Here is a 24,045-nt window from a genome sequence, read left to right as displayed (position 1 = left end):
AATTTCAATTTGATCCATTCTTAACGACCGATTTTTTCTGCCGTGGCTGAAAAATGCAAAAATTTGCGAATTGAAACAAAATTATATAAAGCGATTGGTTTTAACCTAATGTTGATAGTTGTAATGTTGAAATATTTTCATTCGTTGTTTTTAACAACCTTTAGTATGATTTAGCACTCGACATTTATAACGTGACAAATTTTTCCGCCACGTTTGTTATTGGGATTAGTTCTGGAAATGTTTTAATTAATGCAACTAAATTTTGATTTGAATTACAGTGTTCAGTCACTTGATTAAAACGATATCAGAGAGCTGATAACAAACGATGATTTAGGTACCAGAACGTGACATTGGAACATGAACATAATCAAATGAAATATTGTTCGGCTTCATTTCAAATTTTTGTATTAATTTTTTGTTGATTGAATCATTTTATAAGATGTATGCAATGTGAACAATAATTACTAAAGAGAAAATGTCATTAAACGTTTTCTCGTAAATTTTCTAATATTAACAAATAATATTAAGTCATGACTTAAAGTCATAATGTAAATGTCCCTTAATAAACTAAAATCTATTAGTACAAATACAATAAAAAACAAGTAAGAAAGCTATATTCGTACCGAATCGTATATACCCTTCACCAAATTATACTTAAAAATATTTTTTTTTTAAATATTTTTAATTAAACAAAATTTAATTTTTTTTTAGAAATTTTTTTTCCAAATACACTCAGGTCTCGTTATGCGATAGATGCGTTCCAAAAAAATTCGCATAAATTGAATTCGCATAAAACGATACTCTAGCTCCATATAAAAACTAGTAATTCGTTCCAAAATTCTGAAAAACCGCATAAATTCAGATTTTAATTAAAAAATCAGAACAAAATCGCATAAAAAAAATCAACAAAAATATTTTTATTTAATTTACTAAAACAATAAAAACAAAAATCGTTAAAAAAAATATAATATTAATTCATTAACTACAGGAAAAGTGAAAATGATCCGAAAAAAAAATTACTTAAAACATGTTTTAAGGAAATTCTGTAAATATGTATGATTAATCTAAATCACTGAATAATTGTCTGCATCGTTTTGGAATTGTTCAAAGTCGCTTTCATCACTAGATGATATAATCATATTGTCATCATATGGTAAAATATAATTTTCATCACTATTGTCCATTGTTTCTTTTCTTGAAAAATAATTTGTCATTAAACTTTGAGGTTTTGAATGTTTAAGTTGCATATGCAACTCTTGATATCAGTGATTGGTTTAATTTAAAAACGGTAAAAAAGCTTAAAAAATCACTAAAATTTTAAAATCTTTTAAAATTATAAAAAAAAATTAATTTTAAAAATCGCATAAATTTGAATCCGCATAAAACGAGACCTGAGTGTAGTTTTTAAATTTTTTTTAAAGTTTTTTCCAAATTTTTTTTTAATTTAATTTTAATTAAAAAAAATTTGGACAAAAAATTTATGACAAAAAAATGTTTGGAAAAACAATTTATGGCAAAAAAATTTTTTTGTTAAAAATAAAATTCGGGTTAAAAAATATTTTTCCCAATTTTGACCCATTGTAGGTCCAACTTACTACATACAACCTTATATACATACAAGGGACTTTGAAATATCTATCAGTAGATATCCATATTGTCTATATTAATGACTTAGTAGTCCAGATATAGAACAAAAATAGGGCAAAAATCGAGGTTGTCCCGGTTTTTTCTTTATATCTGTGGGCCGTTTTATTTGTTATATTTGTGGGCCGATTTTGTCGATTTTAAATAGCAAGAATTCCCGATATATTGATGTATGAATCATGTATGTAAGTTATTTGCGGGCTACGGAAAGTTCAACATACAGACGGACATGGCTATATCGACTTCGCTATCTATAACGAACCATATATATACTTTGTGGGGTCGCAAATGAAAAATGCAGGAATTACAAGCGGAATGACAAACTTATATCTGTATACCCTTGCCACTCATGGCGAAGGATAAAATAAGTTAGAAAGTACCGAGAAGATTATTATAAACAGTTTTCTTTTAAAATTGGTATGAGAGAAATGACTAGTTAAAGTGATTTTCGGAAGTGCGCTTTATATGGAAGCTATGAGTAATTAAGGACCTATCGAGTTCGGCTTATATAAAACTTATTTGTGCTGAATTTGTTTTGGATATCTATATAACTAAGAAATTTTTGAGAGCTTAACTATTTTCAGATAGGGCAGTTCTATGGGGGCTAGGAGAAATAATGGACCGATTCTAACCAAATTCAATAAGCTTCGTCCTTGGGGTAGTGCAAGGTCTACATGAATGGACGTACATTGCTTAATCGACTCAGAAAGTAATCTTGAGCAGATTGTTATACTTTAAGGTGGGTGTTGGGACAATATTTTTCCACGTTACAAACGTAGGCACTAACCCACTATGGTTTTGTAGAATATAAATATTGGTAGACCTTCTCAAGCCAAAAACTATTATAACAATAAATTTTAAGAGCATTAAACAAAAAAGAAATGTAAAACTTCTTTTTGGAATTTTTGGAGATTTAAATTTCAAGATGATCCAACTAGTATGGCCACACTTTGGAAAAAAAAACACCGAAAAAGAACCCCCCTTAGACCAACTTACAGAACGGGGCATGTATTTGTAAACCTTTGTGCAAAAAAAAAATAAAAAACAACAACAAACATTGTTGACAAGTTATTATAAATTGCTGGGAGAAAGAAAATAAAAACAACAAATAAACAATAACACAAAATACTCTCACTTACAGCACAAGTACATAAGTAAATACATACATACTCACAAATAAAAACAAGTATATGTACATATGAACCTACATATATTTATATTTGAATATTATTTATGTTCAAGTATGTAACGAATTGAAACCCTCTATTAGTGCCATTATACTTGGTAGGTATAAATTTAGCCATAAATATCCTTTAGCCTTTTCGTTTCAAAAAAAAAGAACAGAACGAACGTACAAACATGTTATTTTTATACATATTATTACAGACTAGAAGAAAAAGACTTCGTGACGACTCAATGACCTTCATAATCATTCAAATTTATATTAACTTCTACTCCGCAAAATCACAAGAAATGCAAAGAGAAATTTCTTGTTCAGTGAGAGTGTTTAAGTGAGAGGGAAAACATATGTAAGTGTGTGTGTGTTGTTAGTGTTTGTGTTTTTGTATTTATTTTTGGGTTTTTGTATCCTGAGCTTTTATTTGCTTCTGTCAGGGTTGCTAAATTTTAGATTTCGAAAGTCCTAAATATTAATTATATTAATTAATTTTGCAGAATTACTTCTTATAGCTGCAAGTAACTTAAAACTTCCGCAAACATGTTTTAATAAATTGTTTGACGTAATACACAGACAATTTTATTTTTTATTTTGAATTTAGGTACTTTTTTCAAAGAATTTTCCTAAGAAATCCCTTTTTAAAACATATGAAACTCAATTTGGTAACCCTTTTTGTAAATAAATAAAATTTCAAGTGCAAAACTGCAGTTTATTTAAGTGTGAAAGCTTTTGTTTGTATTTGTTTTGTATCACTTAATTTCTGAAGAAATAAAAGAATGGAATATAGAGAGAAAGCTTTTGAAAGTTGTGCTCAAGAGTGACCAGCACATTATTCAATATATTTTAGTTTAATAATTTTTTTTTTGAAAAGCCTTTATTTTATAATGAAAATACACATAGCGTGGACTACATGTGGTATGAGTAATATTTTTCCAAAAATTAAGTTGATTATTTCAGGTAAATACTAATTGTTAAAGAAAAACTTGCTTCTGAATTTAGAGAATAAAAAGTGTCTTATTAATTATAAAGTTTAAAGCTACTTTGTAAATTTCGGATAAAAATTATGTTATAAAAATTAACCTATAAGGAATTATTCTGTTAAATTTTCTTTATTTTCTTTGCAACTGCTTTTATTTTATTATGGATTTTTTGAATAGGCTTTGAAAAGCAGAACAATCTTTACATAATTATAATTTAATAGTTGGACTCATTTCATAAGCATGAATTTATATGCTTTTAAGTAGAAAAAAAGTAAAAATTTAAATGTGATCGTGATCGTGATATATGTTTCCAAAGCAATCAGAAAGTTCAATAAAGATGTAATGATTGAAACAAACCCAGGAACAAGTATAACAAAACGGATAAGAGAGGAAATCGAAGCCTTTGAAGCCAATTGGGGTATTCACACGGTCTACTAGTTGGTCATATTGTCATAATGTCCTAATATATTTTGTTAGTTTAAACAAATTTTTGTTGTGTTTCAAGCGAAAAAGTTCTAAACTAATAACACTATTTGAACTATATAGAGAGCGTAGCCAAGGAGTACTCTAGTTTAAATTATTAAAATGGGCCTTACAAATTCTTAGGGACAGCGGTATGGGGGCTCAAAGTACACGCAGAGAAAAAATATAATTGGGCATGGTTACTGTAACCATTTATATAGTGTTACAAGTTTTTTAACTATATTATAGTCACAGTAACCATTTACATGATTGTGGTAACTATAATATGGTTAACTTACGATTCACATGATTGTCTCAACCATATATATGGTTACAGTAAACATATATATGTTTGTGGCAACCATATTTATGATGAATAATTTTATCATAATATGTTGTTCTCAGATTATAATATGTTGTTCTCAGATTATATATTCATCATATAAATGGTTGTCACAAACATATATGTATATGTTTACTGTAACCATATATATGGTTGAGACAATCATGTGAATCGTAAGTTAACCATATTATGGTTACCACAATCATGTAAATGGTTAATGTGACTATAATATAGTTAAAAAACTTGTAACAGTATTGAAATGGTTACAGTAACCATGCCCAACTATATTTTTTCTCTGCGTGTAGGGTACTTTCTACATGTAAAATTTTTAAACTCGTGCCATTTTTCCGATTTCAAAGATTTTTATATTTTTGATATAGATCTTGCTTGCGTGTGCTATTTATCTCTTATAATTTCCGAGTTATAGGCATTTTGGCCATACCTTGGTCCACTTTTGGACTATATGGACTCGAATTTTGATAGTTAGACAACTATATTACTAATAATATACAAACGATTTCAGAGCAATATCAATTACGGATATAAAAATAAGACCCCTTTCACACTAGGAAATTTAGTTGCGCAAGTCTCTTGCCCAACAACAAAACAGCATGTAAAATTTCATTTATCAAAATGTCAGCTTTGAAAACCTTGATGTATTTATTTTCTATTTATCCCCAAAGTATTTTCCCAGCCCCGAAGGAAAGGTGAATCCTATGGGCAAAATTTTAAAAAAATAATTTTTTTGGGATTTTCGCTCCAATTTTTAGGAATTTCAATTCAATTTCATTGAATTTTTTTAACAAATTTTTTATTACATATTTATTGAGTTTCTAAAACTAAAATTTGCAAATATTAGGAACAATTTGATCCACATTTATTCCGAACAATTATTTTTTTTTTTTTGATTTGATAAGTTAATTTTTGGTCTTACAAAAAATATTGCACTTTTTCATATTTTAGTATAAAATGTCGGAACCATTGACTTGTTGTTGAATAAAATATTAAGAAAATTTATAAAAAAAAATTTACTATGAAAAAGTGCAATATTTTTGAAGGTGGCATATTTTTGAATCTAATTGAGATATTGAAATTTTGTTTGTAACACCAAAAATTAACTCATGTTTATAAACATTTTGTTTCGGTTTTTTACAACACTTAGGTATATTTCTCTCAGTTACTTATCTAGTTGTCATCTATGGTTTATGTATTCATATCTTGTAAATCTCTAGACCAATATTGTTGATTCGGGAATCAATGAAAGGTTATTATGATCATCTTAAATGGTATAATTGGAAATTATAAATTCTTAATGCCAAAGCAATTCTACCCTTTTGATTTTTAGGTTTATTTTTACAGCGCAATGCAAGTTATTTTGAGATTTTAGACTTTAGGACTTTTTTATTACAAATTTTGTTCAAAACAGTAGACCTTCTTGTCCCGTTTATAATTTCTACATTTTTCATTTGTGACCCCATAAAGTATATATATTCTGGATCTGTATAACCATGTTCGTCTGTAGGTATATTCAGGATCATTATAGATAGCGGAGTCGATTAAGCCATGTCCGTCTGTCTGTCTGTCCGTCAGTCTGTTGAAATCCCCAGATATCTTCGGGATCCAAATCTTCAATAATTCAGTCAGATATGCTTTCGAGAAGTTTCCTATTTAAAATCAGCAAAATCGGTCCACAAACGGCTGATATATGAGGAAAAAACCAGGACAACATCGATTTTTGACCTATATTTGGATTACTAAGTCATTAATATAGACAATATGGATATCTAATGATAGATATTTCAAAGACCTTTGCAACGCGTATATAAGACCATAGTAAGTTGGACCTACAATGGGTCAAAATCGTAAAAAAAATGTTTAACCGGAATTTTTTTTTCACCAACAAATTTAAAAAACCAAAAATTTTTTTTAAAATTTAAAATTTAAAAAAAAAAAATTTAAAATTTAAAAATAAATAATTTTAAAATTTAAAAAAAATATTTTAAAATTTAAAAAAAATGAAAATAACAATTCGAAAAAAAATCAGCACACTAATTCTTAACAAAAATAAATTTTGTTTACCTAAAAATATTTCAAATTTGTATTTTGATGTAAAATTTGGTGAAGGGTATATAAGATTCGGCACATCCGAATATAGCTCTCTTAGTTGTTTTATATAAGATTCGGCTATGCCGAACTTTCATATGTTTTATATAAGTTATATATTGTTTATAGCGCTCTTTTCTAAATATTTCACATTTTAGTACATTAAAAAGTAGTAAAAATCAAAAGGGTAGAAATTTGTTAAAACTGCATCAGAAAATTACATTTGCATTATGAATGCACTTTTATATTAATATGTCCTATGTAGTTCTATAATTTAAATATGACACAATATAACCTATCACATGGTTTCAAAATTAACCAAATCGAGCCACAACTTTACAAGCTATGAATACATAAACTTACATAGTTTGACGAATTTTGTCACCTTTCATAAATCGCAAATCGTGAATTGAATTGCAAGATTTTCAAAATTAGAAAAATTCAAAATGGCTCATAGGTAGGGAATTTTGCCAATTTTTCAATACCCGATTCCCGGGATTTTTAGTCGGGATTCCCGGTAATTAAAAACTGACGAAACTACAAAGAAAATAAGTTAGAACTCTATTTAAAAAAAAAAGTGAAAAGTTTTTTTTTTACATTTTTGGTCGAGTGAACACGGGTCATTCCAGTGCGTAGAACCGGCTGTCGTGGGAATGACCGTTTTTCGTTTATATCTCCGCTTATTATTATTATTTATTTGGGGTTTTTCGAATGAACATTTAAAAAAGCATATGGAAAACTGCACGATCTGGAAATAAAAGTGAATATTCTTCAATACCAAGATTGACCGGTGCGAATTATTCCAGAAGACACTAGTAGAACAAAGAACAACTTTTGATGGATGCACACCATTTGGTATTTTCAAGTATAGAATTGATTTTGGCCATTTTAGTAACAATGCTAGCTTTATAATGAGTGTGTTTTGCAGATGTTCTATTATAAAAAATTCAACTTTGAATCCAGTAATTTTGAAATTTTCGAAATCAACATAAATTTGATCTCTTAACTATTCAGTTAAATGTATTGAATTCATTCCTTTTACTAAAAGGGTTAAGAAATTTTTTTTCTATTAATTTTGAAAATGATTAAAATCTAAATAAAACTGAATGAAGAAAAAATATTTTAACTTAATTTGTAGTAGATTTGAATCAACAAAAATTTAATCATTCAAAGTTTAAATAAATTCTGTTATTAATTAACTTCAAAATTAATTCAATTTAAATGAAGCTTTTGAAGGAAGCTAAAGAATTAGTTATTGGGAATGGATTTATGAAATGATACCGATTAAGATTTTAGTGAATTAAGGTCAAATTGAATTAATTAATACGAAGCTCTATATATAATGATTATAATACTAAGTTTTTATATGAAATTTTGCTATAATATTCATAGTTTACAGTATTATTATATATTTCGGGAATAGCCGGGTATCCGGGAATGTAGAGAAAAATGTTACCGATTCCCGGGAATCAAAAAAGGTCGGGAAATTAAAAACCCTACTCATAGGATATATGGGTACCAAACTTGAACAAAGTCTGAAAACTTTCGTTCAAAAAATTTGAATAAATTATGTGTATGTATATTACAATATTTAATGCTAATGTACTCATAATTACAGCACTTTATTAACAGACATGTAATTTAGTTTGTTTATTCATTTAATTTTTCAATTCAATTAAGGTACTCTTTTTAATTAATTTTTAGACTATTAAGCTCAAACATACATACATATCTAATGGGCTTTTATAACAACAACAAAAAGTTTTATAAAATAAAAACCATTTAATATAAACAACATAATTAGATGGTGGTTTATTTTTAACATTTTATCTATAAATTATTGAATTATTGATTTTCTTGTTACACATTTTTTGTTGTTGTTTGTTTTTAATGCTAGTATTTGTTAATTTGAAACCGTCAAGCCATGATGATGATGATGATGTCTTTAGCAGATTTGAAACATGTCGCAGCAACAATATAAAGGGGGAGAAAATCGAATGGCTGCATGTGATTGCCTGAGTAAAAGGCTGTCTGCCTAATTGCTGTATCCGTTTAAGTATTTAAACAAGCATACATACAGACACACAGAACCACTCAAATACTGGGATACACAATAACACAAATATAAACAATGATACATAGTAGACACTCAAATACATACATATATAAATATACGTTTATACAAACTTACTATATCCTCTTCCGGTATAGTGGTACAAGAAGTACGTGTATAACGTTGTCGCTGTACAACATCAAAACTATAACGATGTTCCTCTAGCGGTGGCACATGATCATCATGATTATGCTGGGTAAGACTGTTGCGCTGCGCCATGCGAGCGGCCAGTTGAGCTCCCCCATCCGAAAAGGAACGTATACGTATGACTCCATTATCGTCGGTTGTTAATGAAATGGCCTTAAAACGATCAACAACAGCCGTTTGAATTTGATTTACATTCATGGAATTGCCCATGTTGAGTGTATACGATTTCTCTTTCTCTTGATTATCTTTTTTATACAATACAAATGTCACGTAATCAAATGCAGGCTTTATTTATGTGTTTGTATAAATTTATTATTTGATTTCCTGTTTCCGATTTTCTCAAATACATACGCACAACGATTTTACACAAACAATTAAAAACAAAATCCAAATACATAAAGACGACACACAGGTACGCAACGCATTTACATACGTAAGTACGACTACAATTAGATTAGGATTTTTGATGATGAATATTGCAATAGAGAGTACGAGTTGTAATAATAACAATAAATAATAAATACAAAAAGAGAAACTACAACAACAACACTACCGCACTTGGCCAGGATGAAAAGAAAACTGAACCTCCTCTCTGAACACAACTTTGCATGACCAGACACAACAATAGTAGCAGCAGCAACAACAACAACAATAAAAACAGCAACAGTAGCAGTAGCAGCAACACTACTACTTTGCATACAATTTACGAGGAATTTTATTGTGTGTGAGTGTTTTTGTGTATGTATTGATATTCAACAGGCTGTTTTTAAGGATGTGTGTTTGTATGTATCTATATTTATGCATGAGGATGTAGACCTGATTGATACATTCACACACACACACACTCACACATACATACACACAGAAGAGAAGGACTTTCAAATACATTTGTAACTGATTTTACGCCATAATTTCAGGGATTAAGCTATGTATAGACGGTTGTCAGATCTTACAATGTTGTCAGCAATGTATGACAGTTGTCAAAAACGTAATATCGAAAAATGTTATATTGACGTTCTACAGCCACTTGTCAATTTTATTTTAAAGAGAAGTAACACTCAGGCAATTAATATGCCTATATATAATTGTGTTACTTTCTTTGGAAAGGGGTTAGAGTTTAGAAGAAAAGGTGATGAAAGGAGGAGAAAAGCTTTTTAATCGACAACTCTGCAATTGCGCGTTATGTTTGTTATTAGTGCAGGTTGCAGCGCCTCTGGTGGTGAGATGGCACATTAGTCAAGCCAACAACCTTTTATTTAATTATTTTACTTCGGTGGCGTTTTAGTGGAGGGGGGCGCTGTGATAAATATTAGTTATTAGTAAACTAATAATTATTATAAACTGATGTTGTTGATTGGCAGCGGCTGGGAATCGAACCCAGGCCACAAATACCATTTCAAGCATAATGATGAGGCCGTGCCCCATGGCATACAGCTATGGGGAACGGCCTCAGCGTCAAATATAGAAAAGATCCAAATACGCCAAAACAAGTTTCTAAGAATGAATATACACAAAGATCTAAACGTGTCCCTTGTAAAAACTGAGATCACGAAGAATACAGACAAATATTTAAAAAAGCTTGAAATTGACCCAAATTCATTGCCCCACAACATATTAGTTAACCGTGGCCACACTCGATTAAGAAGGTGGGACACAGCAGACCTAATCTAGAAGGAAGAATGCCAATTTTACCAAAACAACCATGAATACAAAATTTTTCGTCCGGCACTAGCTGGACTTATTAAATAATAATTATTAGATATAAGATTTGTACCACTTATTGTTAATTCATTAAATAATGAGATACTAAAAAAATGAAAATGAAAAAAAAAAAAAAAAGCTTAATTATTAAACGAGCTAATCAATTAAGCCACAGCACCCTCTATCGTCTTGATGATAATTTGCGGATGGATGGGCTTTTCTAAGGGGGTCGAGGTCTTTCTCAGATGTGGAAAGCTTTCTGATTGCCATTCACTTACGAATGACCAGAAGTGATTTATGTGACGAATTTCATTTGCGAACATCGATGAGTCTCAGGTAATTAGGTGATGTCCAAAATGCAAAATCACTGAAGCTTAACTGTTTTTGATGCAGCGTCTGTTCCCACAATGGGTGGCTGCAAACAGTGTATGTACTCCAGAGGACCGGCTGAATATACAAAAGGAAAACTATAAACTCAACAGAAGGCATCGGGAAACCACTGAAGTAATGTTCCTTGAAAACTAATATGAATACAAACAATAACGAACGGCCCTCAATCTCTGGTAACACGGGAGTGCTAAGAATCCCCAGAGGTAAAACAAAATCTTAACATTGGTACGTGAAATGTACATAGCCGAAATGATCGAAATGAACAGGCTTAAAATTTGTATACTTGGTATATCTAAAATTTATGAAAAATGCGAGAAAGTAATGGTTCAGAAATGCAGAAATGTACAGAATGTTTTCTTATGCTTCATTGACTATAAAAAGACTTCAACACGGTGCTGAATGATAAACTGATGGAAATTCGTATGTCTATAGGTCTAGATAATAAGAAAATTCATTTGCCCAATTCATTATTGGTGTCGTAGCGTTGTATTGTTGTATAAGATGTCTGTATTGCATCAAACAGCGCAAGTTTATGTCAACGGAGAGCTAACAGAAAATCTTATAATTTTCAGGGTAGTCCGACAAGGTTGCATATTATCCCCACTATTATTTAACATCTACTCCGAAAGAATTTTTCAAGAATCGCACAGTGGTATAGAAAAACAAAATAGAGGGAAATAAATATGTAACTTCTAAACGGTAAGTCCGAAACATGGACAAAGAAGAAGTGTTGTCGAGTTTATGTTTTGAACATGGACCTCATGGTCCCACCAGGGGCACGACCAATGGTAGGACACCTCGGGTATGTTACATTTAAAAAAAAATACATATAAAGAATCTTCTCATCGAGAAAATTCTCGAAGAAGACCCTCGTCGTAGCTATCAATTATCTCTTATAGCTTAGGAGATATTCGCAATTTGAAAATTAAATTTTCAACATTTTTATCAATCCTACTCCAGTTTTTTGATAACACCGTATCCAAATATTTCCCGATTTTCTCCAGTTTTCCTTTATTGGACTAACAACAAAAATGTATGTGTCAAATAGAAAAAGAATTGTTTAAAAATAATGACTAAGTCAAAAGTTATATGCATTTGAATTTAAAAAAGTTTAAAAAGGCGATTTTTCTCTAATTTTTTGGGAAAAAAATACTCAAATCGCATATTCGATATCAAAATATAGTAACCGATTTTAGATGGCCCAATATGTTTTTAATTATTTCGTAAGGGTTCCAATAACCCCGATATTATACCCAAAAAACTAAAAATTCCCATTTTTGGGATTTTTCAACACTTTTTTGGGAATTGTGGTATTGCTGATAATAAATTTCAAAAATCGTTTTTATTTTTCCATTTTAAATAGAACAAGTAAGAGAGCTATATTCGGCTGTGCCGAATCTTATATACCCTTCACCAAATTATACTTCAAAATACAAATTTTAAATATTTTTAGGTAAACAAATTTTTTTTTCCAAAGTATTTTTTTTTTTGTTAAAAAAAGTTTTTTTGAATTGTTATTTTAAATTTCAAAAAAAATGTTTTGTTTTTTAATTTTTTTTTTTCGGGTTAAAAAATATTTTTTCCGATTTTGACCCATTGTAGGTCCAACTCTTATATACGTCGTTGCAAAGGTCTTTGAAATATCTATCATTAGATACCCATATTGTCTATATTAATGACTTAGTAATCCAGATATAGGTCAAAAATCGAGGTTGTCCTGGTTTTTTCCTCATATCTCAGCCAATTGTGGACCGATTTTGCTGATTTTAAATAGCAAACTTCTCGAAAGCATGTCTGACAGAATTATTGAAGATTTGGATCCCGAAGATATCTGGGGTCTTCAGAAAATTGATTTCAACAGACAGACGGACATGGCTTAATCGACTCCGATATCTATAAGGATCCAGAATATATGTATATACTTTCGGAAATGAAAAATATAGAAATTACAAACGTAATAACAAACTTATATATACCCTTCTCACGAAGGTGAAGGGTATAAAAATCTTCATAACTGTGAAACTTCATTAAAAACTACTTTGCATAAATTCAATAAAAAACATTTTTTTTTATATTTTACAAAAAAGAATTCCATGAATTTTTTAATTGTCAAAAGTTTTATACATTTTTGAAAAGTAGACAAAATTCTCTGTCCATTGATATATAAAATGCCTGCCTTATGTTTTTTACGTGGCAAATTAATTAGGGAAAACTTAACAACTCGCGTTAGGGAGCTCCTTGTCATTATAAAGAAACGGAGACAGCATATTTGGGTCATATTATGTGAACCCAAAATATAAACTATTATAAATAATTTCATGAGCTAACATTAAAGGAAGGCATACAAGAGGAAGAACAGGAAACTACATGGCTTAATAACATCATGGTGTGGCCTGGTATCCGAAATGTAGGTAATTTTTAAAGCGAGGCGAGAAATAGAGACGCTTTTGTAGATACATATGTATATTGAAAAATTTATGAAATTGTTTGAAATATAATCTAATCAAATGTAATTATATATATTGGTCGCTAACATTCGGAAAACGATTAAGCAAATAAAGAAGAGAAGGGCATTTCTGCGAATGTTTCATTTTCATAGTCGTGCCTGATATGATTATTGATTGTTAGACATATTTGAGTATTGGACTAGGAAATTGTATATTTAAGTATACATATTTGTATGTTTCAAACTGAAAGCATATATATAGGCCGTCAATTGAGGTCCACATATGAACAGTAGTTAAAATTGTTGTTTGTTTTGTTAGTTTGTCCATTAGGTCGGTTCGTTGGTTAGTTGGATGGTTGGTTGGTTCATTCGTTCGTTCGTTCTTACGTTTGGCTAGTTGATAAGTAGGATGTTTGAAATGTTTTGTTATTTATGCCAAAGAGACTTGTTAAAAACGGGGATTCTCTGCAGTGAATTGCTTTTTTTTGAAAATTTCCATAGATACATTAATGTAAGTAATTGTGTGTATACTTTAAATGTGTATGGGTTGTTTGACAAATATGCTGTGAACATTTTTTTTTACAAAATAACCAGCCTTGATGAGTATTTGATTGGGTGCTAATAGCCACACAACTACGTACATTTACAAAATTTATATTTTCACACACACACCTTAGGTGAGATAACATTGAGGAGATTTCATATTCATACAAAGTTTGAGTTTTAGAATTATTAAGGTTGCATTGTGCTGAGGGATTGCGATTCTAGTTAAATTTAAACAAGCAGCAGAGAGTTTCATAGAGAAATGTGTAGAGGATGCGTCAACAAGTAATATTTCCATGAGAGAAAATATAAAGTACTTATTAATTTCTCTGATAACTATGGGCTTATTTGAAAATAGTTTGGTAGGTGATTGGACGATCAATAAATTTAACAAAAAATTATGTAAAATTATACATAGGACATTTGTTTAGTTAAATCTGTTTACATTTGTGGCCAAAGAGTTAAATTTTTTTATGTATATTAAAACTGGAAATCCAAAAATTAAAATTTCTTTTATTGAAATCCAAGTTGACATAGTTTTTAAATTCTTTCAAAGTTCAAAAAAATATTTATATGAAAATTATTTGTGATTTCTTGAACTTATAAATATAATTTTTTTTTTTAAATTTTTTGTGAAAAAAATTAAACGTAAAAATTGGTGCCGCAAAATCCCTTATAAAAAAACCAATCCAAAATCAAGAAACAACCCAAGAGCCGTTAAACGATAGTGCAACTATAACAAGATTAAATAGTGCTGAACAGTGTGTACCCATTAGAAGTACCCCCAAAATGGCAAGAGGAATGGTTTGTCCTCGTCCCTCGGCTCGTAGGGGTCGATCAAGTCGACGATCAGGAGGTCGTTGCCTAAAACCAGGACCAGTGGGACGTAATCCCTATTTGAATTTCTTGAGACAATTTCGAAAGCAAAATTGTGGCTTATCGCCAGTAGAAACAATTCGCGCTGGTGCCAAAGAATGGAAACGTTTGAACAAGGAGGAACGACTTCGCTTTATAAAGGAGGTAAATAAATAAAATAAAAGATTTTATGAAAGTTGTGAAATTATCTTTTGATATGTTTTAATTAAAGGCATTTTATGCTCCAAAACGAAGAAGGCAAAGTAACATGTGTGGACCGGCAAGCAGTCGCAGATCTTCCAAACGAAGTAGCTCAAGAAGAGCTGGTCGTTCCAGACGTCGTGCTATGTGTTAAGTTTTTGAGTTGTTTTTTATTTTTCTTTTTCAAATTGTAAATTTTTGTTTGTATAATAAAATTGTTTTTTTGTTAAAATAGTAAAAATAATTGCAATTTAAAATGGGTTTGATTTAAGAGTGGACATGTAATGTAATTTGATCTAAAAAGGAAAAAAATGTTACACATGGCTCATCGGCTCCACATAAGAATAAACAGATATTATTCTAATAAATAGTTAACAGGTATGAAACCGAAATTAAACGGCTTCAAAACGATCAATTTTAAATAGTGTTGGATTTCAAGTATAATTTTTTAGCTAGTGGGTTATAGTTTACTTCCAAAATATGTCCACAATTGTCAATCAAGATTAAAAATGCAAATTTTCCAAAAAAAAAAATTAAAAATAGACGAAATTTTTGAAAATGAGCGATAATGGTGACAAATCTGGGAAAAAGCTATCTTAATGGGACAAGATTGAAAAATGCTAATTTTCATAAAAATTTTAAAAATAGCCAGACGAAATTTTGGAAAAAGATCGATAATGGTAATAAATGGTTCATTTTGTCCACAATTGTCGAAAATTCATCCGAGGATCAACACTGAAAAATACAAATTTTCATAAAAAATTAAACAAAATTCAGACGAAATTTTGTAAAAAGAGCGATAATGGTTACTAATGCTGGTTCATTTCCATTTAAAATGAGGTATGTCTCTTCCTATCATCTATCACAGTTTGTCCACTATTGTCATTTCCTCTAAGTTTGTCCATAATTGTCGAAAATTCATCCGAGGATCAACACTGAAAAATTTTAATTTTCATAAAAATTTTAAAAATAGTCAGATACAACTTTGCAAAAATAGTGATGATGGTGACAAGTGCTGGGTCATTTCCCTTGAAAATGAGGTGGATCATCCTGTCATCTATCTTAGTTTATCGACTATTGTCGAAAATACTTCCGAGGATCAATATTGAAAAATGCAAATTTTCCAAAAAATTAAAAATAGTCAGACGAAATTTTTAAAAAATAGCGATGATGGCGACTAATTCTGGGTCATTTCCCTTTAAAATAAGCTATGTGCCATCCTGTCATCTATCTTAGTTTGTCCATAATTGTCGAAAATTCATCCAAGGATCAACACTGATATATGCTAATTTTCATAAAAAATTTTAAAATAGTCAAACGCAATTTTTGAAAAATAGCGATGATGTTGACAAAGTCTTGGTCATTTCCCTTTAAAATAAGGTAAGTGCCATCCTGTCACCTATCTTAGTTTATCCATAATTGCCGAAAATTCATTCAAGGATCAACACTGAAATATGCTAATTTTCATAAAAATTTTAAAAATAGTCAGACGGAATTTTGAAAAAAGAGCGATGATGTTGACAAAGGATGGGCCATTTCCCTTTAAAATAAGGTAAGTGCCATCCTCTCACCTATCTTAGTTTGTCCATAATTGTTGAAAATTCTTCCGAGGATCAATATTGAAAAATGCTTATTTTCCAAACAAAAAAAATTAAAAATAGTGAGGCGAAATTTTGAAAAAAGAGCGATGGTGGTGACAAATTCTGGGTCATTTCCATTTAAAATAAGGTATGTCCCATCCTATCATCTATCTTAGTTTGTCCACAATTTTCGAAAATTCAACCGAGGATCAACACTAAAAAATACAAATTTTCATAAAAAATTTTACAAATAGGCGAAATTTTGGAAAAAGAGCGATGATTGTGACAAATGCTGGGTAATTTTTCTTTAAAATGAAGTATGTCTCATCCCATCATCTATCTTAGTTTGTCAGCAATTGTTGAAAATTCTTCCGAGGATCAATATTGAAAAATGCTAATTTTCAAAAAAAAAAATAATCAGACAAAATTTTTGAAAAGGAGCGAGGCTATCTTCGTTTGTCCATAATTGTAAAAATGGATCAACACTGAAAAATGCTAATTTTCATAAAAATTTAAAAAATAGACGAAATTTTGGAAAAAGAATCATGAAGGTAATAAAAGCTAGTTCATTTTCCTTTAAGATATATCTCATTCTGTCATCTGTCTTAGTTCGGCCACAAGCTTTTTTTTAAATAATTATTAAATAGTTTTTAAAACTAAAGATTTTTTTAAACTTGTGTAATTATTATATATATAATTCTTCTGTACGTGTGTTAGTAACTGAACTCCTCCTTAACGGCTGGGTCGATTTCGAAATTTGTTGTGTGTTTGAGTGGGTCCCTGGATGGTTTAGATTCACAATTGACCTATATAGGAACAATGGGCATGGCACCTCCCATACAATATAAAAATTTATTATTGCATATCTCGAGTACTATTATAGTGGGAGTCTTCAAACTGTGTGTGAGCTATGGTAGAACAACGTTTACCGGGACAGCTAGTAGTTTATATAATCGGTTCAAACTCCACATTACCATTTTTTTATTAAAAAAAAATACAGCCTTGTTTTAAAATTCATTTAAATCAATGAAAGAAAATTAATAAATTTTTTACTTATTTTGTGAAATAAATTGTATTTCTTTTTCGACTTGCAAATTAAATTTTTGTAGCTAAAATTGGCGCTATACAGTCATATTTTGAAAAACCCAATGAAAACGTGTGTGAAACAACCACCAGTCCGACAACACCAACGCGCATAACCATGGCACAATGTCCACCAGTGCGTAGAACTACAAGAATGGCAACCAGAGTCAGACATGCCAAATGCCCAACATCATGCCCCACCCCAACCACTCAAGCACCTTCGTCAGCACCAGCACGTTGCATGAGACCCGGACCAGTACAGCGTAATCCATTTTTGAATTTTTTACGTGAATACCGAAAAACCTGTTGCGGTTTGACGGCAATAGAAACTGTTCGTCAGGGAGCCAAAGCATGGAAAGCTTTATCAAAAGAGGAAAAACAACGTTTTATAGTAGAGGTAAATAATTGTATAGCTTTGGCTTTATGCATATTTATACTAAATTTGTCTGTGTAATAATAGGCTTTCTATGCTCCCAAACGTAGAAGACATTCAAGTGCTATGTGTGGTCCAGCTGGTCGCCCTACGGGCCCCCGCGTTGGTAGGATAACAAAACGTAATCGTTCGGCTATTTCAAGAAGAAATAGAGCTTATAAAACAGCTGCTCGCCGTAAGACTAAAGTGTGTTAGTCTAGTCGAATGTAATAAATTTGTTTGTGGAAATCATAAATTGTTGTGAAATACAAAATGTTAAGACCATGTAACGTACAATTCAAATAAATAGGTTATTTTATAATGAAAAGATTTGTGGGTGAATTTGTTGGAGATTCGAAAAAAAGTATTTGAACAAAAAAAAATAATATCTTGTAAGGGGGAAGTTATTTTTTGTTGGAAAAGATACATCCAATTTCAGTGATTCCGACACTTTCAAAGATTTTCGAATATCTTAAGTATCAGATGATACATTATAACAATTGTAATGAATTTCTTCATGTTAATAATACTCTTTTAATAAGTATAACTGATACTATAAGAAGTAAACTAAATACTATCATTGGATTTATCGAAAGCTTTCGATAGAGTAAGTAGTTCACTAGAAAATGGTTATGAAACTATGAAATAAATTTGTATTTTTCAGCGTGTAAACTTGCTTACTCATATAGACACGAAAGATCTATGTTCGTAGCATTGGCTGGTAGAGATTCCGGTGCTCTGGAGGTTACAAGTGGTGTTCCGCAAGAATCTGTTATAGGTCCTTTATTTTTTATGTTGTATTTGAATTATTTAATGAATATAGTAGATAGTTATTTAGTGGAAATTTATGTCCTGAGCCTTCATTCAGTTTCACCTTGTGCTGTCGTAACCAACCAGCAGAGACCAGCGACAAACGCCTAAGAGCCGGATAAGCTGAGCCGTGAATTGTGAAATATTAGAACATTATGAAAATATGACATGATAAATTCACTAATTGTGAAATACTGAATATGTATTCGAAAGGTTGTTGTCTCTCCACTTAATCTTAATAGATTCTAATTGGAAATTTCTTAAAGTAAAAAAATACTCAAATAAGAACTTACCTTTTCTAATTTTTGAAAATACTGTCGCAAAAACTGTATGGGATTTTCTGGGCGACTGACACACAGCTGTACAATGCAATCCTTGAGAACACGTTGTATACCATGAGATTGTATATAATTTTCGCATTCGCGTAAGCTTTGTTGTTCCTCCAAAGTGTTGGCCATGTTGGAAAACATGCACGATCCTCACTTACAAACGGCACAGCAACTAAACGCAGAAAAATAAAAACAGCAGTAGTAGTAGCAGTGGAGTAGGGGCTGTAAAACACTTTTATTGTTACAAGCAACAATTACCAAACTGTTCAAGTATAAAATTCTTAGTTCAGTGCGTATGTACTTGAAAATAAATTGGCTATAGAGTCTTGTTCAGTGTCCTTTTGGTTTTCCTTTGAAACTTGCTTGCTTACGGATGAGTGGTTGGATCAGTAACCAAACCAACAACCAGCAACAACAATAAAAGCTATAGAACCAACAGCAACCCCAGTCAGCACCTACACTCTAACACAATTTGTTAAGGCTAAAAATATGAAAAATGTACTTCGTTTAATTTTTGTGTAGCTCCTTTTCTTCTTCTACTAAATAGTTAACTACGACGCACTTTGTGCCCTTAAAAACAATGTAATTTCATATGTTTCTTGTACAATTTATATATTAAATGTTAATTACTTAAAATTCTTTTTAATATGCTTATGATATTGGTTTAATAATTTTTATTTTTTTTAATAAATCACTTTTATTTTATCGTTTTTTTATCACTTTGCTCTACTACCACCACCTTTTTCACGATTTTTCTACTTGTATTTTTGACGGCCTTTTGCCTGGTCTTTGTTCTTGTGTAAAATGATATTTTCACTTGTAATTTAATGGTAAAACGTATTAAATTCTGTTTATTTGTGGTAATTTCATGTTGTTGTAAATGTATTATGTTTGGGGTTTTTTGTTTATCTATGAAATTAATAAATAAATTACACACTTGTTTTATGTAGAATTAAATGTAATAATTGGTTTTTTCACTGTGTTTTATTTTTTTCTTTCTTTTTTCCTTCTATTCCGTCTACGATTTTTGTAATTCTCTTTTGGTGTTGATTTTGCAATGTTACAAAAAGGGAATAGAGAAGAAATGTCAAATGAAATTTGAGAATGGCAATAACAGAGCTCTAATAAAGCGGTTGATTTTAATAACAGTTTTTAATATTTATCAGCAGTTATCCTGAAACTATTACAGTGAGCTAAATTTATTTAGTCGCATATTTTAGTTATGAAACAAGAATAATTACTGACAACGATTTAGAAAAGGACGATGACGATTTAGAAAAGGACGATACAGCAAGTTAATGATGTAACTGTTTTTAAAAGCGGCATTAGACAATCCCGCGTTTTAAGGAAATACTGATAACTTGTTACGAAACCTCCTCTTGGTCATGTATGTGGGTCGCTGACTAGCTCAAAAATCTTTATACAGGGGTGGTCCACCGGAACCCTCACCACATATCTGCTTCGCACAATAAAACAAAAATAAAAAGTAAACAAAAGAACACTACAAAAGAATACAAAATGCACGGACATTAAAACACCCTACAGTACACCAACTTGAAACACTAATACCCTGGGACAGATGTGACACCCAGACTCGTCGTTGCCCTAGTCCCAACCTATGTCATCACATTAAGTTCATATGACCCCTTTTTTCTGATTAGGTTTACCAACAACTTACCCTTTTATACCTTTTTGACCATCTCGAACCAAGACGACTGAAAACCAATATTTAAAATTTACCAAAACATTATTTATTAAATATTAACAAAACTACATTACAATAACTTAATACTAAGGTGGCTTTTATATATTGTATTTATTTTTATTCTATTTCCGTTTCCGTTTTCCTGATTATTGTAAAACAAATTATTCTTGTCTCAAATTATGGTTTTTGGAAGCAAATTACTATGGTTTTTAGATGAAATTGTTCTTATTATTCAATTTATCAATAAAAAACTAAAATTATCAATAAAAAAAAAAACTAAGATCTAAATTAAATCTATGATTCTAACTGTTTTACAAAAAAAAACTAATTTAAAGGATCAAACTTGATTTGTAATTGGCTTATCATTTAAGCCTGTAGTACTAAATTTTCCCGAATATTATTCCTATCCCTAAAAGAGCTCGTTGAAGGACAGATTTATTTCGCAAAACCTAAATATTTCTCTGGTTTGTTTTTGTTATCGGTAAACTAATTTATAAATATCTCGATGGATCCTTTTTACAAATAACGCCCTAATAGTTTCAAAACTTAATCTAATAGGTTTAAAATATAATTTTCTAAGATTTCTTAAAAGTAATTCCTAACTTTAACCTAATCCCTACAGCCACTGAGAACAATACGTTTGCCTCCCTTTTCTTCTAAAATTTCCAACTGGGATTTCCGTTCCCTCCACAGTTAAGACTTATTTTCTTGGGTTCAGACTCTTGCTAAATACAAATTCTTGGAGAGAGCTTTTACTTCTTGTACAGAGCTTTTACTTCTGCACAATGAAAGCTTTTTCCAACCTAGGGTCACCCAGTTTGTAATATATTGGTTGTGCTGCCACTTTATAAAAATCTAATGAAATTTAAATAAAGAAAACGTTACCTTATATGCATATTTTAAAATATATACATGTAAATTAAACATCTTACTGGTTCTGCACTACCCGTTGATGACTCTAAGATGGTTCCAAGAATCAGTTCTGGTCCAATCACTGTTTATCTTTACTCTTCACAAATCTGTTGAATTTCAAAATATTCTTTAAGCAAATGCTCATTTAAGCAGAACTATGTTCACGCTATAAACTTACTTGTTTAATAATTTTCTTGAAATATTTTCAATATTCCTATTCCAAATTGTATGTTTAATTTCAGAAACACAAAAATCAAAAGATTGATATTATTTTCCTTTAATAATATTATTCACAATCTGAACTCAAATTTGTTCGTAAAATGAACTTGACTAAACGTCTGCCACTTTAATATTAAATATTCTAAGTATATTGAAGCTACGCTAAGTCCTCAGTGCAAATCAATTGCAATAACAAATAAAAAAAAACAAATACTATAATAAAAAAACATATACCGGTTAATAACATAACAAATACACAACACACAAGTACACGAAATAACATATAAAAGAAGGTCAATGTACTTTTCCGATGGCCTTGCATTTTCCAAATCTAGAGAGAAAATTAATTTTCTCTTAATTTGGAAATATTTCGCCTCATGACCATTACATCTGGTAGCTTTACCATACTAAAAACTACTAAAAAAATACAACCCTACCTAATGATTTCCAGTCTGCAAATAAAAACTTTTTTGACAGCTAGACATTAACAACACGAAACACTACAATCATATAAACAAGCTAAAAAAAATATAAACAATACAAACAAGAAACATTAAAAGAAATAAAAATCAATAATTTACATCAAAATAAACACCAAAGAATGAATGAATACTTTCCACAACAAAAACAACACAATTCACAAGGAATACCAACTAATCACAACATCCACATTAATAACAAACCAAACGACAGGAACACAACCACTAGCAACAGAACTCCTGGGACAGTTCAGATAAACACGACGAGACACCACTCCTCAGTTAAGGCCTCCAGAGTCTGGATTCCCGACCTCCGCTAACAAAACTCCGGTAAGTACCCTTAATTATATTGTTCAATTATCTCAATATTTCCTGATATCTTCTAACCCACAACAATACAGATACCCAGCGAACAATTCACACCACCAAAAGAAAACCTACAACCCGAAGGCAAACAATAACCATTTCCACCATCGCAACAAACTGATAGACTAAATAGATGAAAGAATTCATATGAAAAAGTTTTTTTTTCAAAAATTGAGAAAATATTTAATTTTTTTGGCAGAAAACCGATCTTTGCTTCTTAGAAAAACCAATTTCCTAAGAAACATATAATGTTTTTATACAGTTTTTTGAAAGACATCCCAACAGACATAGTTTTAGAATAGAAAACGTATAAAATTTACAACCAGGGTTTTTCCAAGGCTCTTACGATTTTAATAATTTTTTTTTACCGAAATGTTGAGGTTAGGCTAAGTGTTCAAAAATCCCAAAAACTGTTTTAGATATTATGAAGTATTCCAAATATTTTTCTTTTACCAGGTCAGGATCAAACGTGGACTTAGTGGGCTAAATTCCAAACAAAAATCCTAAAATTGGTATTTACAGATTGTTTTTTTGGGTATTGCGGGATTTTTTTCCTTAATCGAATATTTTCTTTATTGAATATTATATATTTTAATCAATTCTAAAATTTAAAATTTTTTATCTAAATATGCAGTAGTTTTTAAATATTTGTCATGTCTCCTGAACGGCTTAAGGTTGCATATTAATGTAAATGCAGTAACTACATTAGTATGCAACCATGTAACTACTAAACTGCTTACATAGTCGTTCAGGGGGTGCTAAGAAAAAAAGAAAGATGGCGAAAAAGGCGGGAAAAAGAAAGGTAGGGGTGAATTAGGGAAGAAGAGAATGGAACAAATAGATTTGAGGGGATGAAATGAAGAAGTGGAAAATAAAATTAAAAAGATATAAAATTATACACAATTATTTTTCTTTAAATAAAATAAAAAACTACTTGAAAATTCACAATAGATTTTTAAAATAAACACACAAAATTATTGAAATAAAAAGAAACACTACCCAGTTATTGTTAAAATAAAACTTTCCACTTGCTCTCGTGTCGTGA

The 24,045-nt window shown here is 30.3% G+C and overlaps 3 protein-coding genes and 1 long non-coding RNA gene across 4 annotated transcripts in view; 2 read left to right on the top strand and 2 right to left on the bottom strand.

Moving 5' to 3' along the window:
* Positions 1–20,326, bottom strand: part of Pka-R1 (protein kinase, cAMP-dependent, regulatory subunit type 1) — a 94,136-nt gene extending 73,810 nt beyond the window's left edge. The window contains exon 1 of the mRNA XM_065502756.1: positions 19,284–20,326. Coding sequence (XP_065358828.1) covers positions 19,284–19,460 — 177 coding nt within the window. The 5' untranslated portion in view covers positions 19,461–20,326. The remainder of the gene's footprint in view (positions 1–19,283) is intronic.
* On the top strand, positions 14,578–15,349 carry LOC135955264 (protamine-like). Its single transcript, XM_065505600.1, has 2 exons — positions 14,578–15,069; positions 15,137–15,349. Exons 1-2 carry the CDS (start codon positions 14,839–14,841, stop codon positions 15,257–15,259), a joined length of 354 nt encoding a protein of 117 aa, XP_065361672.1. The 5' UTR covers positions 14,578–14,838; the 3' UTR covers positions 15,260–15,349.
* On the top strand, positions 17,708–18,502 carry LOC135955993 (protamine-like). Its single transcript, XM_065506446.1, has 2 exons — positions 17,708–18,165; positions 18,229–18,502. Exons 1-2 carry the CDS (start codon positions 17,887–17,889, stop codon positions 18,394–18,396), a joined length of 447 nt encoding a protein of 148 aa, XP_065362518.1. The 5' UTR covers positions 17,708–17,886; the 3' UTR covers positions 18,397–18,502.
* Positions 20,327–21,566: 1,240 nt separating the features above from the next.
* LOC135955078 (uncharacterized) lies at positions 21,567–22,599 on the bottom strand. Its single transcript, XR_010576285.1, has 3 exons — positions 22,115–22,599; positions 21,957–22,043; positions 21,567–21,879 (listed from the first exon to the last, which is right to left on the bottom strand). It is a non-coding gene; the product is annotated as an uncharacterized LOC135955078 (long non-coding RNA).
* Positions 22,600–24,045: the final 1,446 nt, after the last annotated feature.

The sequence above is a fragment of the Calliphora vicina genome, chromosome 3 (genome assembly GCF_958450345.1).
Source record: "Calliphora vicina chromosome 3, idCalVici1.1, whole genome shotgun sequence".
NCBI lineage: Eukaryota > Metazoa > Arthropoda > Insecta > Diptera > Calliphoridae > Calliphora > Calliphora vicina.
Note: the sequence above shows the minus strand (reverse complement) of the source record. Positions and strands in the feature narration are given on the sequence as shown.